Here is a 25,017-nt window from a genome sequence, read left to right on the forward strand (position 1 = left end):
CTTGACACATGTGGAAACCCATCAGAGTGCTTAATATACAGGAACATAGGACGAGAAGTAGGCCATTCAGCCCCTCAAGTCTGTCTCGCCATGCTGTTAGATCATATAATAAGGATAATTAAGGTTATCCAAAGTATTGGGCATTTTAAGAAAGAATGGGTGGTGGGGGGGGTATTTGCAAAAGAACACAGGGAAATAGTATGGAATTGGGGTGGTGAGGATGGATGGCTTCCAAGAGGAACAAATACCAACGTGAAGCAGTCAGCCAAACGGCCTCCTCCTACATGTGGTACCAACCTACTGCTGGATTAGTTGGTGAAATGCCCGGTTGGCTCTCAGGTCCAGAGCCCCTGTCCCCCCCAACCCCCCCCACCCCACCCCCACACAGCAGAGTCGCGGACTGGCATCAATCCCTCGGGTCTGTTCTCTGGGAAGAGGAATTTAACACAAACACAGACAGACACAAAACACCAAACACCAAGCGGCCTGGGACGCAGTAGGAAGGCGCGATTCCTTGCAGGGGTTTTTTTTTGGGGGGGGGGGGCGGGGAAGAAAAGAAGAGTTGCGGTAACGGAGATGGCGCCAGTTGCGGAAGCCCGTGACTCAAAGCGCTTTATCCGGAGTCAGTGTCTCTCCCTCCCGTGGCTTTGGTCGCTGGGGTTCAACACACGAGCCTCAGGGCGCCTCCACAGTGAAGGCCTGTCGGTCGTTGTGCGTCTGCTGTCGCCGCTACTCATCCTCGCCCGTGGCCTCCCTGTCTGCCCGGCTGTTCTCGTACAGGAACAGCAGCTGGTCCACCTCCGCCGGCACCAGCTGATTCCTCTTGGCGTCCAGCAGCTCTCCGGCCCCAGTGAAGAGCCGCTCGGCGGGGACGCTGGTGGCTGGCACGCACCAGTAGCGCGGCAGCAGGCGGCTCAGGGTGGGGAAAAGCGCGGCCCGGTCCCACCACCACCGGAGCGGGTCCTGGCTCAGGTCGGGCACCTTCTGCCACTTGTAATTGTTCAGCTCCTCCACCACCCGGGCGTGCCAGCCGTCCTGGGCATCCTCGTCCTCATCGCCCCCTGCCCCGGCCGCCTGCCCGAACATCTCAGCCAACAACAAGCCAATGTTCCCCGCCTTGCAGCGGGCCCAGGGGCGGGGGCTGGGGGCCGGGGCCATCTTTTTGAGCGGGGGTTCCTCGGGCGCCCAGTCCCCCTCACGGCTCGCCTTCTCCGAGAGCGTCAAGGCCTCCTCCAGGAGCCGGGTCTCCAATTGCTGTTGGCGGGCGGGCGAGAGGAACGGCACCTTCTTGTACCGGGGGTCCAGGAACGTGGCTGCGTCCAGGAACAGCTCCAGCTCCTGGGGCAGGCGGTAAGCCTCGGACAGCCGCGCGGCGACGGTCTCCTTGACGGCGCCCAGCAGCGGCGAGTCCGAGTCCTCCGGCCGCAGCGTGGACCCGAGCAGGACGTGGAGGAGAGGCCGGACCGCGCTGAGCATCGGGTACTTGCTCCCCGACCCCGCCAGCATCTCGGCCGCCTGCTCGAACGGCTCCAGCAGCGACACGAGCGCATCGGCGGAGATCCAGTCGCTGGGATCCGGCACCAGGTGTCCGTGAAGTGGGTCCTCAGCGAGCGTGTGGGCGATGGACAGGCGCTGCTCGCCCAGCCCCCGCAGCATGGCCACGGCCCCACCCCAGGTGGTCCAGTCGCTGACCGGCCCCCGCGGCCTCGGCTTCTCCCCGCCCAGCGGGCACATTGCCCTGGGCTCCCACTTCAGGTGCCCAGCCAGCCTGCCGAACCTGAGCAGGAGGGAGCAGAGCTTGGGCAGCTGGAGCGCCAGGCCCAGGGCAGTGTTCAGGACGTGCCCAAGGCAGGGCAGGTGGACGGGCAGGCTGAGGAGGGAGCAGGCGCCCGCCACGCCCTCGCTGCCCCCGACGGTGGTGGCACCCAGTGCCTTCTGGCTGACGCCCCACTCGCGGAGCTGCTCGGCCAGGCTGTGCGCCAGGTTCTCCGGGGTGCCGTCCTCTGCCACCTCGAAGGTGCTGAGGCACTTGGAGACGAAGCTGGTCGGGCCGCCGCCTCCCCCTCTCCCCCCCAGGAAGTGGGCGGTCAGAGAGGTATAGCGCCGGCCCCTACTGTGCGAGGTCCAGAGTTCGGCGGTCAGCCCGCACCAGGCCGCGGCGGCCAGCTCCTTCTCCACGGCTGCTCGCGTGGAGTGGTAGCGCTCGGGGATGGCTCTGGCCATGAAGTACCTCCGCCCGGGCAGCTCGAACCGGGGGTCGGCCGCCCGGAGCAGCTTCCTGAAGGTGGGCTCCTCCACCAGGCCGGCCGGGTGAAGCCCGTCGCAGATGAAGGCCGTGATGGCCAGGGTCAGCTCCTGGTGCCGCCTGCTGTCCTGGCCGTAACTAGACTGGGCGCTCGGGTGAGGACTGTCGAGTTCCAGCTTCAGGAGGGAGGAGGGGAAGGGCTCCCGGGAGGGCTCGGTGTTGCTCCTCACCACCTCATGGAACTCACTGGGATGGTTCTTCTCCAGATGGTAGGACAAGTTGGACGTGTTCCCCGAATAGGCGATCTGAGCCCTGCAAACCCGGCAGTAGATCTTTTTCCACTGCAGGATGCAGCCCTCAGCGTCCGTGTCGAAGCCAAAGTACTTCCACACTTTGCTCTTGGCTCTCGGGTGGCAGACCAGCTTGAGGTCCGAGGTGGAACTCTCTGGGCTCCTGAACTCCATGGTTCCTCACTCACTGGTCTCTGTCCATTGGCACACAGCTGCCAAACACAAAGAGAGAGAGACAGACAGACAGAGAGAAATTGGTTCCTTTCCTCAAAAAAAGACACCGTTTGGCTTAATTTCAAGAACATAGAGGCCGGGCTGTGCGTCCTTAACCTCCCTGGTGAATCTTTACGCACACGTCAACAGAAATAAAATTCTACCACAAACACAAGACGGGGAGCAAATTGATAAAAGGACTTGCCGAGCTGATGGGGAAATCGCATTTGTCAGACAAGCTCAGAGACTGATGTATCTAGACAGCCTCACAATACGAAACCTGACATGTTAGCACATGGGCAAGGGTGAGGGAGATGGGGGGGGTAAAGGGGGCTGGGGCTGTGTGTGGTTTCCATATTGACAGTCATTGCTAACCTCTCCCGCAACAAGATGCTAAGACTGCCACCGCTGGTCTCCACGCTTGAAGAAAACAAAATCTCTCAATATCTTAACTCATGACCGATAATAATAATAATCCTTGCATTTGATATAGCGCTTTTCACGTCGGGAGGACGTCCCAAAGCGCTTCACAGAACACACTGTAAAGTGAATTGACTGTATATTTGTGGGCGAACGCGGCAGCCAATTGCGCACAGCAATGTCCCACAAACAGCCGTAGATTGAAAATGACCAATTTATTATTGTTTTGTTTTGGAGGGATTATTATTAGGCTCTGTGTGGAGTAAGGAAACTTGCCCGAGGTTTCGCCCTCTGCCTGGAATTGAACTCCGGGTCTCTCAATTGCAAAGCGAGTGCTCTAACCACTGAGCTACAGGACTCCACAAATCTGGTCAAGAACGCAGCTTTCAAATCCACAGGTGTCCCTTTCAAAAAAGAAAGGAAGATAAAAATGATCGGTTTTAAAACAACAGTTTGTGGGATGCCACCGTGCGCGATTGGCTGCCGTGTTTCACCCACAAAATACGCCATCAATCCACATTACAGGATATTCTGCGAAGCGCTTTTGAGACGTCTCAATGACGCGATAAGGCACTATATCAAATGCAAGGATTATTATTTTTTAGATAACTTGCCTATGTCTCCTTGATCCAGTTTTTGAGTACAACAACAACAAAATACAAAATTATATTTATAGAGTGCCTCACAGGCGAGAGGACCTGGGTTTGTTTCCTGGGCAAGTTTCTTTACTCCACACGCCTCTGTTTACCTAGCAGTAAATAGAAACCCGGTTGTTAGTCAATTGGCGGATCACTTTTCCCGGGGTAATAATCCCTCAAAAAATATAGTCACTCAATCCACGACTGTTTGTGGGACACTGCTGTGTGCAATTGGCGTTTCACCCACAAAATATGCAGTCAATACACTTTACAGTATATTCTGTGAAGCACTTTGAAGCATCTCGAAGACGTGATAAGACGCGGTATCAAATGCAAGGAATATTATATATTATAAAGAGAAGAGGGTTTCTCCTCCGGTATCCTGGCCCACAATCCCTGGTTAAAATTGACCATTCACTTCGCGGCTGTTTGTGGGACATTGCTGTGAGCTGTTGCAGGCTGTTGCATCTGCCGACAGAATACACAGTCACCGCGCTCGACGACAATTACCTGTCAATTACTTTTGAGACATTTTGACAACATAGGCGCTACACCAAGTGCGAGGATATTTAAAATATCTTTGTAAAGATGCTGCTATTGTCAAATAGACCGCATCTGTTTATTTAACCAACAGCTGTCCCTTTAAAGGTCGTACGCTTCTGCACCCAATGTTATGGGGCAATGTTTTTATCAGCCTAGCGATGGCAGCATTCCTTGCAGAAGCTCCTTGTCAACGAACTGCACCAGCAAACAAAATTAAATAGGACAGGCGTCCCTCAGTGGCCAGGTTTCAATGACCCACTGTGAAACGGTGCCACAGAGAGCAAGGAGACTCAGCGTCCTGAACTCCCCGGAGATTTTAGCCTTCAGACCATTGCCTTATCGTTTTGGAGCAACGTTTAAATTAAGTGCTTTTTTCAAAAAAGTTCACATACCACACGGAAACAGGACACTCGGTCCAACCAGTCCCTGTCGGTGTTTTTACTCCGCAAAAGTCCTCACCCATTTCTTACAGCCGCCCACCTCCTTCTATTCCCCTCTCCCCCATGCGAAGGTCCAGCTTCCTTTTGAATGTATCTACACCTTTTGATTCAACCACCACTTCAGACAGTGAGTTCCACAATCTCACTCTACTCTATGTGAAGTGGTTCCTCCTAATTTCTCTTTTAGATCCTAGTCGCTATCTTATACTTGTGTATACTTGTGATTAGGATAAGCGGAAACGGCCTATTTATTGTTAAGCTAATCAAAGCCTTATCATTTTAATCAACCCTTATCAAGCTTATCATTTTGAACACCTGGATTATGTCTGTGTATTTGCAGCCAAACGAGGCAGCCAATTTATGTACTGCGATGGGGGATCGGGGAATGTCGGCCAGGACACCGGGAGAAAGAAACTCCCTTCTGTTTTCCAATAATGCCATGACATCTTTAAATTCAGAGCATTTCAAAGATCCCCTCAGAAACATCCACACCAGTTTATTTCATATTTTGTAGTGTTTGTCTTTGAAACAGCGAGTGAGTCCTAACGATACCACTGGCCGGAAGGAGTTGCTGAGTCCATCAGTGAGGGTGAGATAAATTGTCATCAAACACAGGCAAAGCGCCAAGATCTCTAAAGCACTACATTAATTACGGTTATCTTGACAGATTTGTTCTCCTCCCACTCACGTTGTCAGGCTCAGTAACTCCCTGTGTCAGTTCCGCCATGGGTGGGGTGGGGGGCGGAGGAGGACGCAGACAAAAGCAGAAGCCATAGAGGATTTGGAAGTCCAAGAATTCTTGATACACACAATATGAGATCCAGAACCCACAGCCAGTGACCTCTCCCACACACATGCTTCTGCGAGCTCTTGCTGTGGAGTCTGTGAACACTCAGCATTCACTTGTATGGTCTCTCAAGATAAGTCAACTCAAGATAAGTCATGTACACACTCTCGCTCACTGTGTGTTACAAAAACAACTTGGCTTTATACAGCATCCTTCACAAGAGGTAGTGTGTCAGAGCGCCGTATAGCAGCACATACACAGGATAAACGACGTATGTGGAGACCTGTAGCATTTTGGTTAGAGCACTCGCCTCTCATGCGAGAGAACCCGGGTTCGATTCCCAGGCGGGACAACACTTCAGGCAAGTTTCTTTACTCCACGTGCCTGTTTACCGAGCAGTAATTGGGAACCTGGTTGTTAGTCGATTGTCAGATCGGTTTCCAGGGGTAATAAACTCCCTAAAAATAATAATTGGACACTGCAGTGCACAATTTACTGCTGCGTTTTCCCCACAAAATACAGTCAATCCATTTTACAGTATATTATTATTACCTCTTCGTCTGTACTTTTAGTTGTCTTTACCCCATCCCATCTTCATCAGCACTTCCCCCACACCCCCAAAGCTCAGGTGCCCAGCCAGGATTCTCAAACGCTTTGTGATGTCTTCTCAATATGAAAGGCGCTGTGTAAATTGCGAATGCTAATGTGTACTGTAAGTGTACTTAATGAATAAAGATCGCTTTTAAATTAAATGCTGTGGCTTAAAAAATGTCCTGAGCTTCTAAATCTTTCCCTCTTCCCTTATCTTTCTCTTCTGTGACACAGTCTCAGTGTGCCTTTTCCCTCCATCGTAGTTGTGCTGTTGCCACATTTGCACCGACTCTTAATGGCCTCGTTTGGTGCAGTTAGCAAACGATGGATCGGAAACGCAATTTGTCATCTCGTTTTTCTTTAAGAGCCTACACTCCACTGAGCATTGGATTAGTTACCCAGATTTGTACCTCAGTCGCTGACCTCTGAAGAACAATCAAGAGACACAAACTGGACGACACCCAAGGGTTTAGGGCAAAATCACAGCGTTGTCTAATGCAATGAACAGATTCTGAAACGCAGCTAATATCTTACATTTCGAAGATTAACCCTACACTGAGTAACCATATCAACCACATCAGTTTTTTTCCTGTGGAGGCACGGGGGGCGCAGAGGGGGTAAGCGGGGTCTCCATGGTGCTGAACAGGCCCCCAAGGTGACGTATTTGGCAATGAAATGTCGGAATTGAGTCAATTCTCTGTGGCGGCCCCATAGCATTCCCCAGGCACTGCCGATGACAGCACAGCCCAGCCTGGCTATTGGTGCGACAGACAGCCACTGAGGCAGGGATTCTTCAGCCCCTATTAACCCTGCAAACCAAAGCCCTATATTCACAAGCAGTGGGACGCTTGCCAGACAGTGCTGCCAGTGCTGGTTAAACCCCAGCAGTCACGCCAACACACACGGTCGGGTCCCCAACCTTGAGCTCTTGCCCACCTGCGCCTAATGCTCTCAGAATAGGGAAGTAAGGAACCAGGAAAGAGTTCATGTGTGGGTGGCATACACATGGAACTCTCAGTTCTGACGAAGGGTTGTGGACCCGAAACGTTGACTCACTTTCCTGTCTCCATAGATGCTGTCTGACCTGCTGAGTTTTCCCAGCTCTCTCGGTTATTGTTTGGGAACTCTCAGTCTGCTTCGGATACTCTGCTTCGGATGGGTGTGCGAGGATGCCTGAACTGAGCCCACGAAGAGGAAATCAAAACAGATCAGGAGGGTGGCATGTTAATGTGACGTCTAGACTTTTGTTGGAAGAATCTAGAATTGGAAACCAGCAAGTGCAGTTACTAAAGACCACAAATTTTACCCTTTAAATGAAGAAAGATCTGGCTTGGACAATCCCTTCAAGCCCCAGCTGATTCTGATTCAGAATATGGAATTAGGGAAGCAGGATATAACGCCTCAGGGAGAGAGAGTGCACCTTCCAACAAGTTATTGTTGCTCTGCCGTCCTTCGGATGAGACGTTCAACCGAGGTTCCGCTGCCTACCAGCACGTTGAAGATGCCACAGCAGAGGTTTTCCCAGTCTCCTGCCCAACAATTACCCCCCCACACCCCCACCAAAAAAATACTGAACCCATGACTATTTTATGACAGTGCTACTCGCCCATTGGCTGCCGTGTTCACTCATAAAATACAGTTACTACACTGTAAAGTATATCCCGTGAAGCGCTTTATTAGATGTCGATGACATGACAAGGTGCTATATCAGATGCAAGGATTATTATTATTATTATTATTAGAATAAGTCGATTTTGTTAACTATCAAACAATAAGAAATTTGCAGTTGGGTAACCTGCCAAATGGAATATTTATCCTGTCCAAAGCTTTATGAATAGATTGGCCTGATTTTTTAGATAGATGGATTACATCGACATTAGATGGATTATATCAACGTTTATTTTACCTCGATTTAATATTGTGCAGGAAGTGACCTTATATCCGGGAATTCAATTTTTTTTGTTCAAAACATGATTAATAACATTTTTATAAAAACAATGTTTAACGACAGGAATTAATTTCCCTTGATTCAAAGAAAATTGAAAAAAGATAAATGTCAACTTTTACTGATTAGAATTAGATTAGATGCTTAGACTATACTATACTAGTTGAAAGAGTCGTTGCTTCCCAGCTTCGCTCATTCCTCTCCTACCACTCCCTTCAGGAGCCACCTCCAATCGGGTTTCCGCTTCACAGCCCGGAAATTGCTCTGGTCAAGGTGACGAACAACATTTTGTCCATCTGTAACCAGGGCTCGCTCTGCCTCCTCGACCTCTCTGCTGCCTTCGATACCGTGGACCACTCCATCCTCCTTCACCACCTCTCCTCTCACCTCAACCTTCAAGATTCTATCCTTGAATGGTTCAGATCTTATCTCTCACACTGTCTCCAATTTGTCTCAGCCAACAGTTTCTTTTCCAGCTGCCGCAAAGTCGTGTGTTGTTCCTCGGGGCTCTGTCCTTGGTCCCCTCCTCTTCAACCTCTACATGTTCCCTCTTGGTAACATCATCCGCAGACATGAGGTCAACTTCCACATGTACGCGGATGACACCCAACTCTATCTCTCTGTCTCCACCCTCGATTCCTGGACAACTGTCTGTCTGACGTCAAGTCCCGGATGAGAGCCAACTATCTACAGCTGAATGTCAGCAAGACCCCCGCACCCCTGATTGGCTCGCGCCAGCGCCTCCACACCTCAGGCACTGGCAGCATCAGCATCCATGGTTGCACATTCCACCTCACCAGTCAGTTAGGAACCTGGAGTCTTGTTCGATCTTCAACTGTCCTTTCTCCCCCGTATCCATGCCATGCTCTGCCTTCCCCCATCTCCGGAACATTGCCTGACTCCGCCACTGCCTTACCCTTCAGGCCACCAAAACCCTCACACACGCATTCATCACCTCAAGGCTCAAATACGGAAACTCCCCCCTTGTCGGCCTCCCCAACTCTTCCCTCCACAAGCTGCAGATCATCCAGAAATCAGCAGCTCGTGTTTTCTCCGCACCAGGCTCTGTGACCCCATCACCCCCCATGCTTGCCCGACTCCACTGGCTCCCCATCCCTCAGAGGATAGAATTCAAAATCCTCACTCACTTTCAAGGCCCTCCACGGCGTTGCCCCCTCCTACATCTCTGACCTATTGATCCCCTATCAGGCTGTCCGCTCCCTCCGCCCAGCAGGCTCCGGCCTGCTCCAGGTCTCCCGCCCGACCCGCCCTAGCATCGCTGTTCAGGCTTTCAGCCTCTCTGGCCCCACTCTTTGGAACTCCATCTCACAATCTCTTCCCCTCGCTCCCTCTCTCGCCTCCTTCAAGGCACGACTCAAGACCCTCATTTTTGACCGTGCCTTCAGCCGCCCTCCTACCCCCTCTGCCCTCCCTCATCCCAACCCTGCCCCCACGCTCGGGTCCTGATCCCTGACTTTTCAGCGCCTTGGGACGTCCTCCCGAAGGGAAAGGCACTCAACAAAAATGTCATTTTGTTGTTGTAGTTCTGAAATGCAGTTAGTTTCACACTTTAAATAAAGAAATTGAGGGGCAAAAATAATCCTTACATTTGATATCATAATAATAATCCCTGCAACTGACATATTGCCTTGTCAGATCATTGAGAAGTCTCAAAGCACTTCACAGGATATACCATAAAGTGGTCTGAAGAGCTCTGAGACGCTACCCTGCGTGAGTGGCGCTATTTAAATGCAAGTTCTTATTGTTTTGACTGTGTATTTTGTGTGGGTGAACACAGCAGCCAGGAAACTGGGAGAAATTCCCTTCTTTTTTTTTGAATAGCGCCACGGGATTTTTATCATCCATTGAAGAGACAGATGTGACCTTGGTTTAACATCACAACCGAAAGACGGCACCTCTGATAATGTAACACCCCCCTCCCCAGCACTGCACTGGAATGTCACCTTAGACTATATGATTCCAAGTCTCACAACCTTGTAAATCAGAGGCAAGACTACTGCTACTGAGCCAGGCTGACACAGTATAGACTGAGAAGTCATATTAAAGCAGTTCCCGGGATGTAAAATTGTAGTGACTGTACTTTGAGGGCAAACAAGGCAACCAATTTTCATGCAACAATATTCCACGAACAGTCATGAAGTGAATGGCCAATTTTATTTATTTGGGGAAATGTCGGCCTGGACCCTGGGGAAAAAACTCTCTCTTTTCAATAAAGGATCTTTAACATCCACCTGAACAGGCACAAACGAGACGTTGGTTTAATGTCTCATCCGAAGGATGGCACCTCCGACCATGCATCTGTTTCCCCCCCCAACAACCAACACTGTATTGGAACGTCAGCCTAGATTGTGAGTTCAAAGTCCCAACATGTGGGGCTTGAACTCACAATCTTCTGACTCAGAAGCGAGAGTGCTACCGACAGAGCCAAGCTGACAACTAATTCACCAAATTGAGGGGCAATGGAGTAAAAGCATGATAAATAACAACAAAAAGGTGATTTGGAAAAACAGTGGCACAGACACAATGGACACATCTAATGGCTTCCTTTCTACACTGAAAATGTCTACGTTTCAAACACACGAAAGCATTGGTTCTCACGGAAAATAAAAGGACAAGCATTCACGTGCCAAGGCTTCTTGTACCACAGATTACTGCACTGAATGCAACTTGCCTGATGCCCTTCTCCACAATGATATCTTAAGGAGTGAGTCATAGCAGTTTTAATGCCAGTAAAAATTTACCAACCATCAGCCATGAACAGATATTATGGTCTGGTGCCTAAACGGCGGTGGTGGGGGGGGGGGGGTGAAGAGAGAGCATGGGGTAAGAGGACAATAAGGCTCCGCTGCCAAAAGTCAGTAGAGTTATAGTCAAAGGGAACTCGCTGTTCACTTACAGGTAAGTGGAGAATAATCAACCATTTTTACAGTAAAGACAGTACAACGCACTCATCTATAAAGGAATCTGACTCAGAGAAGCAGCCATAAACCACACGCATTCAAGATCGTGATGCGTCAACTTATAATAAATAAGAAACCTTTGCTTATGATATAACATCCTTCAAAATGGGAAGACGTCTCAAAGTCCTTTAAGGATTTACCGTAACGTACGGGGATTTGACAGTCAATTTGCGCACAGCAATATCCCGCAACCGTGATGTGAATGACCCAAGTTTATTTGGAGGTTTGTTGAAGAAATTCCTTTCTCTTTTCAAATAGTGCCACGAGATCTTTAGCATCTGCCTGGGGACCTCGGTTCGATATCAGTGCAGCACACCTCCAGAACTGCACGGGAGTGTCAGCTACACGAACGAAACGTCCTGAAGTGGGGCTTGAACCCATAACCGTCTGATTGAGAGGCGAGTGTGCTGAGAACTGAGCCAGGCCAAGTACAAGTCATAGACAAGATTGTAAGGTTGGTACTGACGAAATGAACACCAAATTACATTTGTATAGCGCCTTCCACATCAGACAACCTGGCACATACATGTAGTGCACCCTGACAGACAGCACACATACAGTCCAATTTTTCACTTAACTCAACTTTAATGCTACGGATAAATTGTGCAACATTTGCACTGTCTACATATCAAAGAAAACAAGAGACCACAGTACATTAACTTTCAATTTCCAAACTCAACGATCCAATAAATTTATTTAACCCAAATAAATGATTGTCAGGAAATCCAAATTGATTGCAGTCAGTGAAATAGCAATTCATAAATTCACTTAATAAGCTGAAAGCAACTTGGAGCCCAGTGCATGCAGTTTCACTAAGTCTGGATTTTTCTTCAAAACTCCACAAAAAGAAATGAGATTTTAACGCAAGGAGGAGGATTGCCAGATTTTAATAATAATAATCCTTGCATTTGATATATTGCCTTATCACATCACTTTGAGACGTCTCAAAGTACTTCACAGAATATACTGTAAAGTGAATTGACTGTATATTCTGTGGGTGAAATACAGCAGACAATTTTACACAGAATGTCCCACAAACAGTTCCGGATTGAGTGACCAAATTATTCTTATTTTATTTTTTTAAGGGGATTATTACCCCCTGAAAGTGATCTGCCAATCGACTAGCAACCAGTTTCCTACTTACTGCTAAGTAAACAGAGGCGAGTAGAGTAAGGAAACTTGTCTAAGGTTTTGCCCTGCCTGGGAATCGAACCCGGGTCCTCTCACTTGCGAGGCGAGTGTGTCAACCATGCTACACGACTCCAGAAACTCCCTTCTCTTTTCAAATAACGTCACAGGATCTTAAAAGTCTAACTGAACTGCTGGATGGGACTTCAGTCTAACATTTAATTCAAAGTATGAAACTTTCAGCTTATTAAGTGAATGTATGAATTATTATTATTGTGTTAAACTGAGGACCAGTCTCCCTGTTCAGGTGGATGCGGAAGATCGCACAGCACTGTTCATAAAGAGAAAGGAACTTCTCCAAGTATCCAGGCCAACAATCCTTCAGTTAAAATTGGCCATGGCCTTGTGTGTGGACATTGCTGCAGTCAATGCACTTTAGGGAAAAACACTGAGAAGCACTTTGAGACATTCTCAATGTTATAGACGCTATGTCAAATGCAGGGATTATTCACAAAGAATCTACAGCATGGAAACCAACCACTCGGCCCAACCGTCCATACCGATATTTATACTTCACATGAGTCTCCACCTATTCCTTACTCCCTTCTACCCCTCTATTCCCCTCTCCCTCATGTGAAGTTCTTCTTGAAAGCCTCTAGAATATGGATACATATCACACTGTAGCACCCAGGTTAACAGTTTAGCACCTTAACCTCCAAATACAATCAATATAAATTAGCTGACTGAGTCAATAGCTATCAGGATTGTTTACCGGATCATTAATTCCGGCACTGACCAAAATAGCCCAGTAATAGATCATAAAACTCGTACTGTTGCCACAAACTCAGTCCCCTGGTGTGGTTCTACCTGACTTGTCTTGCTCAGCTCAGGCGTGTGTATGGATGGACGATATTAAAGTTACAGGATTGAGCACCTTCTCAGAGAGAAGTCACAGTTCCAGTCTAACTCAGAGGCGATTGGAACTACGAAGATTGAAGCGATCAGCGTTTTTCCACTGAATTGTAATTAACAGAGTTCACAGATACTCACAGAGATGGCAGATTTAAAGTATGTCTTCGACACAAGTGTTTGAAAGAAAGGCAATGCCCCTTACTTGGGCTCTTAGTTCACTCCTATACTTCGAAGAGTCTGAAGCCTCTCGGTGTGGCTCTACAGCAGTCCTCCTTCCAGTCTCCCTTCTCGCATCTCTCTTCTAATCTGCCCGCACTCTCTCCCTGTGCACAGAACTCTACCCTCTTGAGTCTCCATCTCCATATGTGAAGGACACTGTTCACAACAAAGATAGACATTGCAATCGCCTCCACTTTTGTTGTGACTGACTGCTGCTGGCCATCCCCTTACCCAGTGAACTAAGTCCAGTGGTGTCACTCTCAACTCCAAGTCAGAAGCTTGTGGTTCCAAGGCCCACGTTGGGACTTGGAATCTAACACATCTGGACGCTTCAAAGCGATTTGCAGAATATACTGTAAAGTGAAATGACTGTGTATTTTGGGGCAAAACTCAGCAGTCAATTGCGAACAGCAGTGTCCCACAAACAGTCGTGGACTGAGTGATCAAATTAGTAATATTTTATTTATATTTTTTGAAGGGATTATTACCTACCAATCGACTAATAGCTGGGTTCCTACTTACTGCTAGGTAAACAGAGGTGTGTGGAGTAAGGAAACTTGCCTACGGTTTCGCCCTGCCCGGGAATCGAACCCAGGTTCTCTTGCTTGTTAGAAAGACGGTTTTTAAAGGGATATCGCGGCACTGATTACAATGGCCCAGCAAACGCCAATTACCACATGATCAAGTATCCTCATCGAGAAAAAACCTTCCGTTTGATCAGAGGAAGAGCGGAGAAACAACTACCGTCTTCTCTGACTGAAGCTGTGGTGAATGGCATCTGGGCCCCAGGCTACGCTCCAGCAATCCACACTAATTCTCCACCATGTCCTGTCTTTGTTGTCCATCAACACCCACACGCTGACTGATCTCACGACTGCTTAGCTGACAGGGAGTGGAGCAATCAGATCAATGTCTGGTTTCAATTTATAAATGTCTGTTTGTTACAACTGTTGAACGCCTGTGCCACACCGCACAATGAAATGATCAGAAAAGTGCCATTAATTAAAGACTGCATTTCACAAACCGTTAATCAAAGCCTGCATTTTACAAAAACATCAGCGTGGTATGGTAGAGACTTCAAAGGCACAGAGTCAGAAAACCTCTGTGAGGCAAAGAGACAATATTCTCATTTAAGACATGTTCTGAACCACACAGTTAGATTACAATATTGCAATACATCAAGATGCATTTGGCAATCGCTGGGTACTTGACATAAGTACCTTATTTTAGTTGGAGTCCTGTAGTGGTTACAGCACTCGCCTCGCAAGCGAGAGACCTGGGTTAGGTTCCCGGCAGGGTCGAAATGTTGGGCAAGTTTCCTTACTCCACGCGCCTCTGTTCACCGAGCAGTAAGAACTTGGTTATTAGTCGACTGGCGGATCGCTTTTCTGGGGGTAATAATTCTTTCAAAAAAATAATAATAATGAATTGGTCACTTCAATCAACGACTGCCTGTGGGACACTGCTGTGCAATTCGCTTCCGCGTTTCGTCCACAAAATATACAGTCAATGCACTTTACAGCATATACTGTGAAGCGCTTTGAGACGTCTTGAAGAGCGATAAAGCGCTTTACTAAATGCAAGGATTATTATTTAGGGTAACGGGTTTTCATTTTAAAGGCAAAAGTTGTAAGGCTTTGGGTTCTAGTCCCAGATCGAGACTTTGAGCTCACATCCCAATTGTGGCAGCAGCCCAATTGTGCACAAGCCATGTCCCACAAACAGCCACAGAACCAATCCCCCCAATGAAACTAAAATGAAACGAATTAAACAAATTTTATTTGGAGAATTGTTGTCCCAAATAAAATCTCTCACCGGTCTCCTGAAATCTCTCCCTTTGCCTTCCACTTCTAAAAGTGTAGTGACCATAGGTGACTTTGGCAATCAATCTGTACACAGCAACATCCCACAAACAGCCATAATAATAATGTTTGCATTTGATATAGCGCTTTTCACGTCTTCCAGACATCAAAAAGCGCTTCACAGAATATTCTGTAAAGCGAATGGACGGCATATTTGTGGGTGAAATGCAGCAGCCAATTGCGCACAGCAGCGTCCCACAAACAGTCGTGGATTGAGTGACCAAACTGTTATTTTATTTATTCTTAGGGATTATTATCAGTCGTGTGGAGTAAGGAAACTTGCCCAAGGTTTCGCCCTGACCTGCCAGGATTCGAACCCAGGTCTCTCGCTTGCGAGGCGAGTGCACTTACCACTGAGCTGCAGGACTCCGGGCCATGAAGCCACTTCACCACTGAGCCATGAAGTGAGTGATCAATTTTATCCAGGCCAGGATGTTGGGAGAAACTCCCTCTTCTTTTCAAATTGTGCCATACGATTTTTAATGTCCACTTTAATAAGACAACGGGATCTTGGCTTAACGTCTCGCTTGAAGCACAGCACCTCTGACTGTGCGGTGCTCCCCCAGACTATCAGCTCAATGTTCCGCCCCAGAGGCAAGAATGCTACCAAGGCTTTCACCCAAGTAAAAACTCAGTAAAAGACATACGTTAAACAAAGTAAGCAGCAAAGCTTTCTGTGGCCTTCCACACAACAGAGGAGAACCTTGCCACAGTGATACCTGATGACAGACTTGCATCGAAATGAGGTTAGTAAAATTATTGGCAACTTTACAATATGCACCGAGCAAGGTGATTTTTTTCCATTTCAAGGACCATTAAATAAAAGTATCACAAAGAAAATGGCTTTCCTATCAATACCCGCAGTGCATGCACAAGCAAGAGCATCGCACAAGAATAACGCACAGCCCTATTAACGTCAAAAGTGCTTCTCAAAGTACTTCATGAGTAAATTGGCTGGCAAGGTAAGTGACTAATTATGGACAGCACAAAGACTCCATGAGTAGCAAGTCCAAACACGAAAAGAAATGAGTGGACACCGTTAAAAAACACCCTCACACGAGGTATTAATCTAAAGCTCCGTCTGCCTGATCAAGTGAAATAACTTGCGATACTAAGTGAAAAGAGAATTGGCTTTCTCCAGGAGCTCCCCAACAATTTTCCAGATAAACTGATCATTCGCCTCACGGCTGTATGTTAGACTTTGCTGGGGATAAACTAACTTACGTGTGCTTACAAAAACAGTCACTACACTTGACAGCAATTAGTTGTGAAGTCATTCACCATTAAAAGTGCTATTCCAAACGCAAGGTTATTATAATACGAATAATAATCCTTGCAATTGATATAGCGCATTATCATGTCATTGAGACGTCTCAAAGTGCTTCACAGAATATATTGTAATATGGATTCCCTGTATTTTGTGGGCGAAACGCGGCAGCCAATTGCACAGAGCAGTGTCCCACAAACAGTCTTGGATTGAGTGACCACAGTTATTTTATTACTATATTATTTTTCGCCCACAAAATACACAGTCAATTCATTTTACAGTATGTTCAGTGAAGTGCTTTGAGACGTCTTGAAGATGTGATAAGGCGCTATATCAAATGCAAGGATTATTATTACTACAACTAAAGGTTATTATTACTATATTACCATCAACAATGATTATTATTACAACTACAGTATTATTATACTTAACACAAGATCCCCTTCCTGCGATGAACAGTAGATTATCCCTTGACAAACAGGCAATAATGAAGTCAAACAGCATTAATATGCTCTGGTGAACAATCAACATTAAATGGTACGGGGGCAGAGCAGTAATAACAGACCTACAGTTACTGGCCTCACACGCGGAAAATCATTTACAAACCCACCTCCTCCGCATACAAATTAAACAGCTTTTACTGTTTTTCACACTTGTTCCTCCCAGGAGAGTCACACTTAATCGAGATCAGGTGCAGGAGCTACACAACCACTGCCAGGCTCAGATCGTGATCAGCACCACTTTGTGCCGCACACAATTACACAAGGTTAAAGGCATGGAAACAGGCCATTGGGGCACACCTACTCCGAACCAATTTTTGTAACCCACATGAGCCTCCATCCCTCTATTCCCTTCTCCTTCATGTATGCAATAACAACAGCAGATTACATTTCTATAGCGCCTTTCATGCCGGAATGATGTCCCAAGATTCTGGACAAGTTGTTGCTTCTCAGCCTCGCTCCTTCCTCTCCCGCCACTCCCTTCTCGATCTCCTCCAATTGGGCTTCCGTGTAGTCCACAACACAGAAACTGCCCTGGTCAAAGTGGCAAATGACGTTCTGTCCATCTGCGACCAGGGCTCCCTCTGCCTCCTCGTCCTCCTTGACCTCCCTGTTGCATTCGACACTGTCGACCACTCTATCCTCCTCCACTGCCTCTCCTCTCACCTCCACCTCCACAGCGCTGTCCTTCATTAGTTCAGATCGTACCTCTCACACCACTTGCACTTCATCTCCACAAGCGGCTTCTCCTCTCGCCCCCGGACCGTCTCGTGCGGCATCCCTCAGGACTCTGTCCTTGGTCCCCTCCTCTTCAATATCTATATCTCCCTCTTGGTGACATCATCCGCAGACATGGGGTCAACTTCCACATGACACCCAACTCTATCTCTCTGCCTCCAGCCTTGACTCCAGGACTCACTGCTGTCCTGACAGAATGTCTGTCAGACATCAAGTCCTGGATGAGAGGTAACTTTCTTCAGTTGAACATCAACAAGACCGAGGCTATCCTGATTGACTCCCGTCAGCGCCTCCTCACCTCAGGCGCTGACAGCATCACCGTCCATGGGGCTCACTCCCCCTCACTGAGCCAGTCCGGAACCTTGGGGTCTTGTTTGACCCTCAACTATCCTTTCCACCCCAAATCTGTACCATGACCCACTGTCTCACACCACAGGCCGCCAAAACCCTCATACACGCCTTCATTACATCGAGGCTCGACTATGCAAACTCATTGCTTGTCGGCCTCCCAACTCCTCCCTCCACAGGCTGCAGATCATCCAGAACTAACTCTGCAGCCCGTGTCCTCTCCCGCACCAGGCTCCGCGACCCTATCACCCCCATCCTCACCCAACTCCGCTGGCTTCCCATCACACAGGGGATACAGTTCAAGATTCTGGTCCTCACCTTCAAAGCCCTCCACACTCTTGCCCCCCTCATATACCTCTCTGACCTCATAACCCCCTACCACCCTGTTCGCTCCCTCCGCTCAGCGGGCTCCGGCCTGCTTCACATTCCCCACCTCGCGCGTCCCACTATCGGCAGTGGAACTTCCGCCACTCTGCACCCACCCTCTGGAAGTCCATCCACAGTCCCTTCGTCTCACCCACTCCTTCGGCGCCTTCAAGACCCACTCTCCGACCGTGCTTTCGATCTCCCTGCTTCTCCCCTTCCGTCCACCCTCCCCTTCCCCCAGCTCGGGTCCTTAACTCTGTCTGTCCAGCACCTTGGGAGGTCCTCCACGACATGAAAGGCGCTTTACACATGTAATTTTGTTGCTGTTGTTGTTGTTGGACACTCCTATATTTGGACCCGAGCTGGGGGTTGGGATCAAGAGGGGTGCAGCATAGGGGCAGGAGAGTGGCCGAAGACCCGGTTGAAGAGAAGGGTCTTGAGACGTGCATTGAAGTAGGTAGGAGAGGAAGCAAGGCGAACAGTGTGGGATGGAGTTCCAAAGGGTGGGGACAGGGAGGCTGAAGACCCCATTACTGATGTGGGGTGGGCTGGGCGGGGGACATATAGCGGGCCACAGCCTGCTAAGGGAGGGAGCGGACAGGTCTGTATGGAGTTAGCAGGTCACAGAGGTAGGTAGGGAGGAGCAAGGTCGTGGTGGGCTTTCAGGGCGGGGATGAAGATTTTGCATCAATCAAATTTCCTCTTAAATTTGCTTAGATTCCGGCAGTGAGTTCCACAATCGAAAAGTCATCAATCAGATCCAGCCTTTAATCTCATGGCCTAGATAACTGTCAAGGCTTCGCTCCTTCAAACACTCGCACGTCAGCGTGACATGGAGGGGAGGGGTCTTGCCTCTGGATCACAGTTCAAGATCCTGGTCCCCACCTTCAAAGCTCTCTACGGTCTTGCTCCCCCCTACGTCTCCGACCTCCTAACCCCCTACCATCCTGCTCTCTCTCTGCTCAGCGGACTCCGGCCTGCTGCATGTCCCCCGCCTTGGTCGCCCCACTATTGGCGGGTGGGCCTTCCGCCACTCTGCCCCCACTCTCTGGAACTCCATCCCGCAGTCCCTCCAACTCGCCCTCTCACTCGCCACCTTCAAGACCCACTCTCAAAACCCTCCTCTTCGACCGTGCTTTCGATCTCCCTGCTTCCCCCTTGCCCTCCAACCTCCCCCACCCCGACCCCCACCCCGGGTCCGTAACCCTGTCCGTCCAGAGCCTTGGGATGTCCTCGCGACATGAAAGGCGCTATACAAATGCGGTGGAGAGGTTGTGAATTGAAGCTCCGCGCCATCTAGGCTTAAGCTGATAGATCAGGCTAAACAACCGCACACTGTGTGTGGGGGGAGGCAAAGAGGGGGAAAAGCGCTGAATTGTCAAGAGGTGCCGTCTTTTGGATGAGACGTGAGTCCTGGATCCCATCTGCCTGTTCAGGTGGACATTAAACATCCCTTGATTCTACTTGAAAAAGGGAAAGGAGTTTCTCCTTGTGTCCTGGCCAACCATTCCCCACAGATTAAATTAATCGTTCCCTTCTTGCTGGTTTGTGGACACAGGCAGTGCGTGAAATGACTGCTGCATTTGCCTCCAAACAGTCACTGTACTTGACATAACAACAACTTGCTATTATATATATTATTATATATACATATAGCGTCTTACACATCATGGAGTGCTTAAAGTGCTTACCGTAAAGTGGTTGAGAGGTTTGTATGTGAAAAGACGTTATAAAATGCAAGGTTCTTTGTTCCTGCCTGGCTCTTATTGCAGAACCTCATAAGTTACATTGGGGCACAAAATTAATGTGAATCTGCCCTGCACATAAATCCTTATCCTTACATGCCATTTGGCTGGTGTTTTTCTGCACACGAGCCACGTAATCTAAAGCCTGCTCGCCTCCTAGAACTTCCTCTTTGTCAAGCAACCAGCAAATTCTTTGTTGTTCACAAAGTGGATTGGGTAAGAAATGAATAAAATTTGCTGTAATATTGCTGAACAGTACAGCACAGTAATTGCTGTGACATGTTGGCAAACAGGCCAATTTTGTTCACAGTAAAGTATTCAACAACTATGTGGTGAATGGCCAAAGTATAGTGTCATCGGATCTCTCACATCCACCTGAAGAATAGGGAGACAGAAAGATCCTGGTTTAATGCCTCATCCGAACCTCTGACAGTGCAGCGCAGCACTACACAGCACTGAAGGGTCAGGTGGATTACGAGCTCAAAGCTCACAACCCTCAGACCTAGAGGCCTGAGAGTGACATCAACAGCGACAGGTTGATACCAAGCAAGCATGTTAAGTCAACATTAAAAAAAATAATAATCCTTGCATTTGATGTAGCGCCCTATCACGTCATTCAGACATCTCAAAGCGCTTCACAGGATACACTGTAAAGCAAATTGACTATATTTTGTGGGCGAAACGCAGCAACCAATTGCGACAGCAGAGTCCCGCAAACCGTCCTTAAATGTTCCTAGGTGCATATGAAAACGGGAATAGGAAGGAGGGAGCTATTCAGCCGATCGAGACTGAACCACCGATTTATTAGATCTTAGCAGGTTAACCTGCTGCAAAAACAGCAACAACTTATAGTTATATAATGCCCTTCACGCCGGGTTGGGTCCCGGAGCGCTATCCCAACACAAACTGTGGTTCCCAAGCCAACCTACACCTAACCTGGTCCATTCCCTGGCTTACCGGGGTCCGGGTGTCTGGAATTCCAACCTAGCCGGATAATGTTTTTAAAAAATTCCGCAAGGCTGTATGTAGACTCCTCACTCCCAACTCTGCTTGTGTGTACCACTGGAATGGCTGGCAGTGGTCACGGATTGCCCCTTTGACTCACATTGTTTGAATCCCACCAGCGGAAGACATTTTATTCACTATCTTCTGCTCGCGGGATTCAAACAGTAACAAGGCTGGTACTGGCAATAATTTTCGGCACTGAAAAATGCCGATAAATGAAATTCCGACTCGTTGGATCAGATCTTCCCCCGCTCCCCCGTTAGTCCGACGAGGCGGGGTTTAAGCGTACTCTCCGAAATTAGGTAAGCGGAGGGTGTAACTCCAGAAAATAAGGGCACACTTTATTTCAGACAGAGAAATCTCCACATATACGAAACTTCAGTGCTCCAGGTATGCACCTGGTTTGGATACTCTTATGCGTGGTGATGGATTTTTGCAGGTGTCAGACCAACAGAAATTAATCTTTGCTTTGCTCTTTCACCATTTCCCCTTAATATCTCTGCCTATCGCTTGGGACGTCCCAAGGCACGAAAGTCACTATACAAATGTGGTTTAAATATCCCCACCTCCAGCTTTCTGAGGTAGAGCACTCCATGCTCTTCATAACCATTTAGCTACAAGTACAACTATAATAATAATAATCCTTGCATTTGATATAGCGCTTTTCACATCTTCTCGACGTGCCAAAGCGCTTCACAGAATATACTGTGAAGTGAATTGACTGTATATTTGTGGGCGAACGCGGCAGCCAATTGCGCACAGCAATGTCCCACAAACAGTCGTAGATTGAAAATGACCAATTTATTATTGTTTTTGGTTTTGGAGGGATTATTATTAGGCTCTGTGTGGAGTAAGGAAACTTGCCCAAGGTTTCGCCCTCTGCCTGGAATTGAACTCAGGTCTCTCGCTTGCAAATCAAGAGTGCATAGAAGCAACAACAACTTACATTTGTATCTTTCACGTCAGGACAACGTTCTGAGGCGTTGGGAAAGAACTGTGGAGTTGGTGGAACAAATAATTAGTACTGCACCAACATAATGCACGAAAAACTCAAACTACAATAGCACAACTACGTACTTTTCTAACACTAACATTAACACTGGCACTTTACCCTTGAGCTGTAAAGTACTGTAGTCCTTTCTCTCTGCGAATATAAGATCACTGATCACAAGATTAGTTCAGATGAAGAAGGCCATTGGCCCATTTGATCTCATTTTCCAGAATACCCGACCATCGTCTTTCCATCACAGCAACAAACCGGATTTTTAAAATGAGTTCAGTGTCTTGGCCTCAACCATGCTTCCTGGTAACCTGATCCAGTGGTTAATTATCCTCGGGGTAATACTTCCTGGTGTCTGTCCGGAAATTGCACTTTGCAACTCTAAACCTACATCCTCTTGTTCTACTTTCTTGGTGCATCTGATAATATTGTTCTACTGACTTCTTAAATACCACTCAAATGTGTATATGCCTCTGTAAGGTCCCACCTGAGACACTGCTTTTCAAGACTAAATAACAGTAATAATAATCCTTACATTTGATACAGGGCCTTATCACATCTTCAAGACGTCTCAAAGCGCTTCGCAGGATACACTGCAAAGTGAATTGACTGTATTTTTTTTAACGGGTGAAACGCGGCGGCCAACTGCGCTCAGCAGTGTCTCACAAACAGTGATGGATTGAAGTTTCTTTTGAAGGAATTATCACCCCCGGAAAAGTGTACGCCAATCGACTCACGGCCGGGTTTCCCACTTACCTCGAGGTAAGCAGAGGCGTTGGAGTAAGGAAACTTGTCCAACGTTTCTCCCTGCCAGGAATCGAGCCCAGGTCTCTCGCCTGCGAGGCGAGTGCTCCAACCATTGTGCGACAGGACCCCCATTAAATATAGGACTAAAGTACCCCCCGTGAACCTCCCCCTCGTATTGATCCTTTTCCATTTGAAACTTTGAGGAAACTTTTAAAAAGAATAACTTGGGTCACTCAATCCACGACCGTTTGTGGGACGCTGCCGTGCGCAATTCGCTGCCGCTGTTCGCCGGCAACACGTCCAAGTCGATTCATTTTGCAGCATATTCTGTGAAGCGCTCTGAGACGTCCCGAAGACGCGATAAATCGCTGCATCAAATGCGAGGAGTATTACTATTGCTGTACAGCCCCGAGGAGCAAAACTCAATCCATTTGTCCAGCTCACAAAGAACACTACAGCACAGAAAAACCCCTCAGTGAGGAAAATCGGTTTCCGTATTAAGACTTTAAAGAACGTTCACAATTCAGCACAATCGGAAATTGTTCATAAAATACTATAGATTTACAGGTCGAGATGAGGTTGAATTTCAGACCGAATATATATATATATATATATATAAGTAGATTTATATACGCTATACATCATGGAAACGGGCCATTCAGCCCCCAATCGTGTTGGGAACGTGTACAGACAGACACTTGGGGTAAAGACCTCAATGTCCTGATCGATGAGGAGTAACTAAGATCTCTCAGTGTATATAAGTGCGTTAGTTATCTCTTCAACATAACATCCACAACTCACACAAAACCCCTCATACGCCAGAACCCGGACGGGGAGCGCAGGGCAGCGGCAGGACCCCAGAGGTCAAAGGGGAAGGGCCCTCGGGGGGGGGGGGGGGGGGGGTCAGAGACTGGGGGCAGAGGGGCAGGAGCCAGGGAGGGGCCTTCAAGGCGAGGGCTCTGAACTCTATCCTCCGGGGATTAGTAAAGCGCTCTGGGGCGCTAACCTGCGTGAAGGGCGCGACATAAAGGCAAGTTGTTGTTGTTGTTGGGGGGGGGGGGAGACTGTGTGTGGGGGAGGGGGGAGGGAGGAGGGTACAGACTGTTTGTAGGCTTGGAGTCAGGAGGGGACAGGGTGGGAGTAGAGACTGCGGGGGGGGGGAGGGGGTAGAGTCTGTGGGGGGGAGGCACTGTGTGGGGGGGGCACTGTGTGGGGGCACTGTGGGGGGGGGCACTGTGTGTGGGGGCACTGTGTGGGGGGGGCACTGTGGGGGGGGCACTGTGGGGGGCACTGTGGGGGGGGGCACTGTGTGTGGTGGGGGGCACTGTGTGGGGGGGGCACTGTGTGGGGGGGCACTGTGGGGGGGGGCACTGTGGGGGCACTGTGTGGGGGGGCACTGTGTGGGGGGGGGGGGCACTGTGTGGGGGGGCACTGTGTGGGGGGGGCACTGTGTGGGGGGGGGCACTGTGTGGGGGGGGGGCACTGTGTGTGGACGGGGGGGGCACTGTGTGTGGGGGGCACTGTGTGTGGGGGGGGCACTGTGTGTGTGGGGGGGCACTGTGTGGGGGGGGGCACTGTGTGGGGGGGGGCACTCTGTGGGGGGGGGGCACTGTGTGGGGGGGGGCACTGTGTGGGGGGGCACTGTGGGGGCACTGTGTGGGGCGGTGCCGCCTGAGCAGCGCGGGCCGTGGCCGTGGCCGAGGCCGAGGCCGAGGGCCGAGGGTGAGGCTGAGGGTGAGGCCTGGGCCTGGAGTTGTGAGAGAGGCCGCGGCCGGAGCTGCAGGAGCCGGGGGTGAGGTGAGGGGGGGGGGGGTGCGCGGTCTGACCTGCGGAGCCCGGGCTCCGGTTGCGGGGGAGAAGCTGCAGGAAGAGAAGCCGCAGACCCGCCGCGTAGACCCGCAGCGCCGCCACCGCCACCGACACGGCGGCCATCAGTGCCGCGGGAGGGGCAGAGGCGCCAACAGCGGCTGGAGCCCCGAATAGCCCAAACACCGGCCCAAGTAGCCCGAATAGCCCGAGCACCCGCCCAAAAATAGCCCAACCCCACGCCCAAAGGGCCCGGACACGCGCGCGCAGAAGTCGCCCCG

The 25,017-nt window shown here is 49.2% G+C and overlaps 2 protein-coding genes across 3 annotated transcripts in view; both read right to left on the minus strand.

The window, feature by feature from the left end:
- The window catches only part of dhrsx (dehydrogenase/reductase (SDR family) X-linked), a 94,333-nt gene extending 69,422 nt beyond the window's left edge, over positions 1-24,911 (minus strand). The window contains 1 exon segment of the mRNA NM_001292561.1: positions 24,757-24,911. Within this exon segment, the coding sequence (NP_001279490.1) occupies positions 24,757-24,862 (106 nt within the window). The 5' untranslated portion in view covers positions 24,863-24,911.
- On the minus strand, positions 550-24,818 carry LOC103177088 (E3 SUMO-protein ligase ZBED1). Of its 2 annotated transcripts, XM_042334133.1 has the most exons (3): positions 24,757-24,818; positions 22,130-22,177; positions 550-2,747 (listed from the first exon to the last, which is right to left on the minus strand). In XM_042334133.1, the coding sequence occupies exon 3, from the start codon at positions 2,707-2,709 to the stop codon at positions 730-732; it is 1,980 nt and encodes a 659-aa protein (XP_042190067.1). In that variant the 5' UTR covers positions 2,710-2,747; positions 22,130-22,177; positions 24,757-24,818; the 3' UTR covers positions 550-729. The 2 variants fall into 2 exon arrangements, with proteins under 2 accessions (XP_042190067.1, XP_042190068.1); XM_042334134.1 differs by lacking the exon at positions 22,130-22,177 and having other exon boundaries at positions 24,757-24,809.
- Positions 24,912-25,017: the final 106 nt, after the last annotated feature.

The sequence above is a fragment of the Callorhinchus milii genome, unplaced genomic scaffold, assembly GCF_018977255.1.
Source record: "Callorhinchus milii isolate IMCB2004 unplaced genomic scaffold, IMCB_Cmil_1.0 Scaffold4, whole genome shotgun sequence".
Classification (NCBI taxonomy): Eukaryota; Metazoa; Chordata; class Chondrichthyes; order Chimaeriformes; family Callorhinchidae; genus Callorhinchus; species Callorhinchus milii.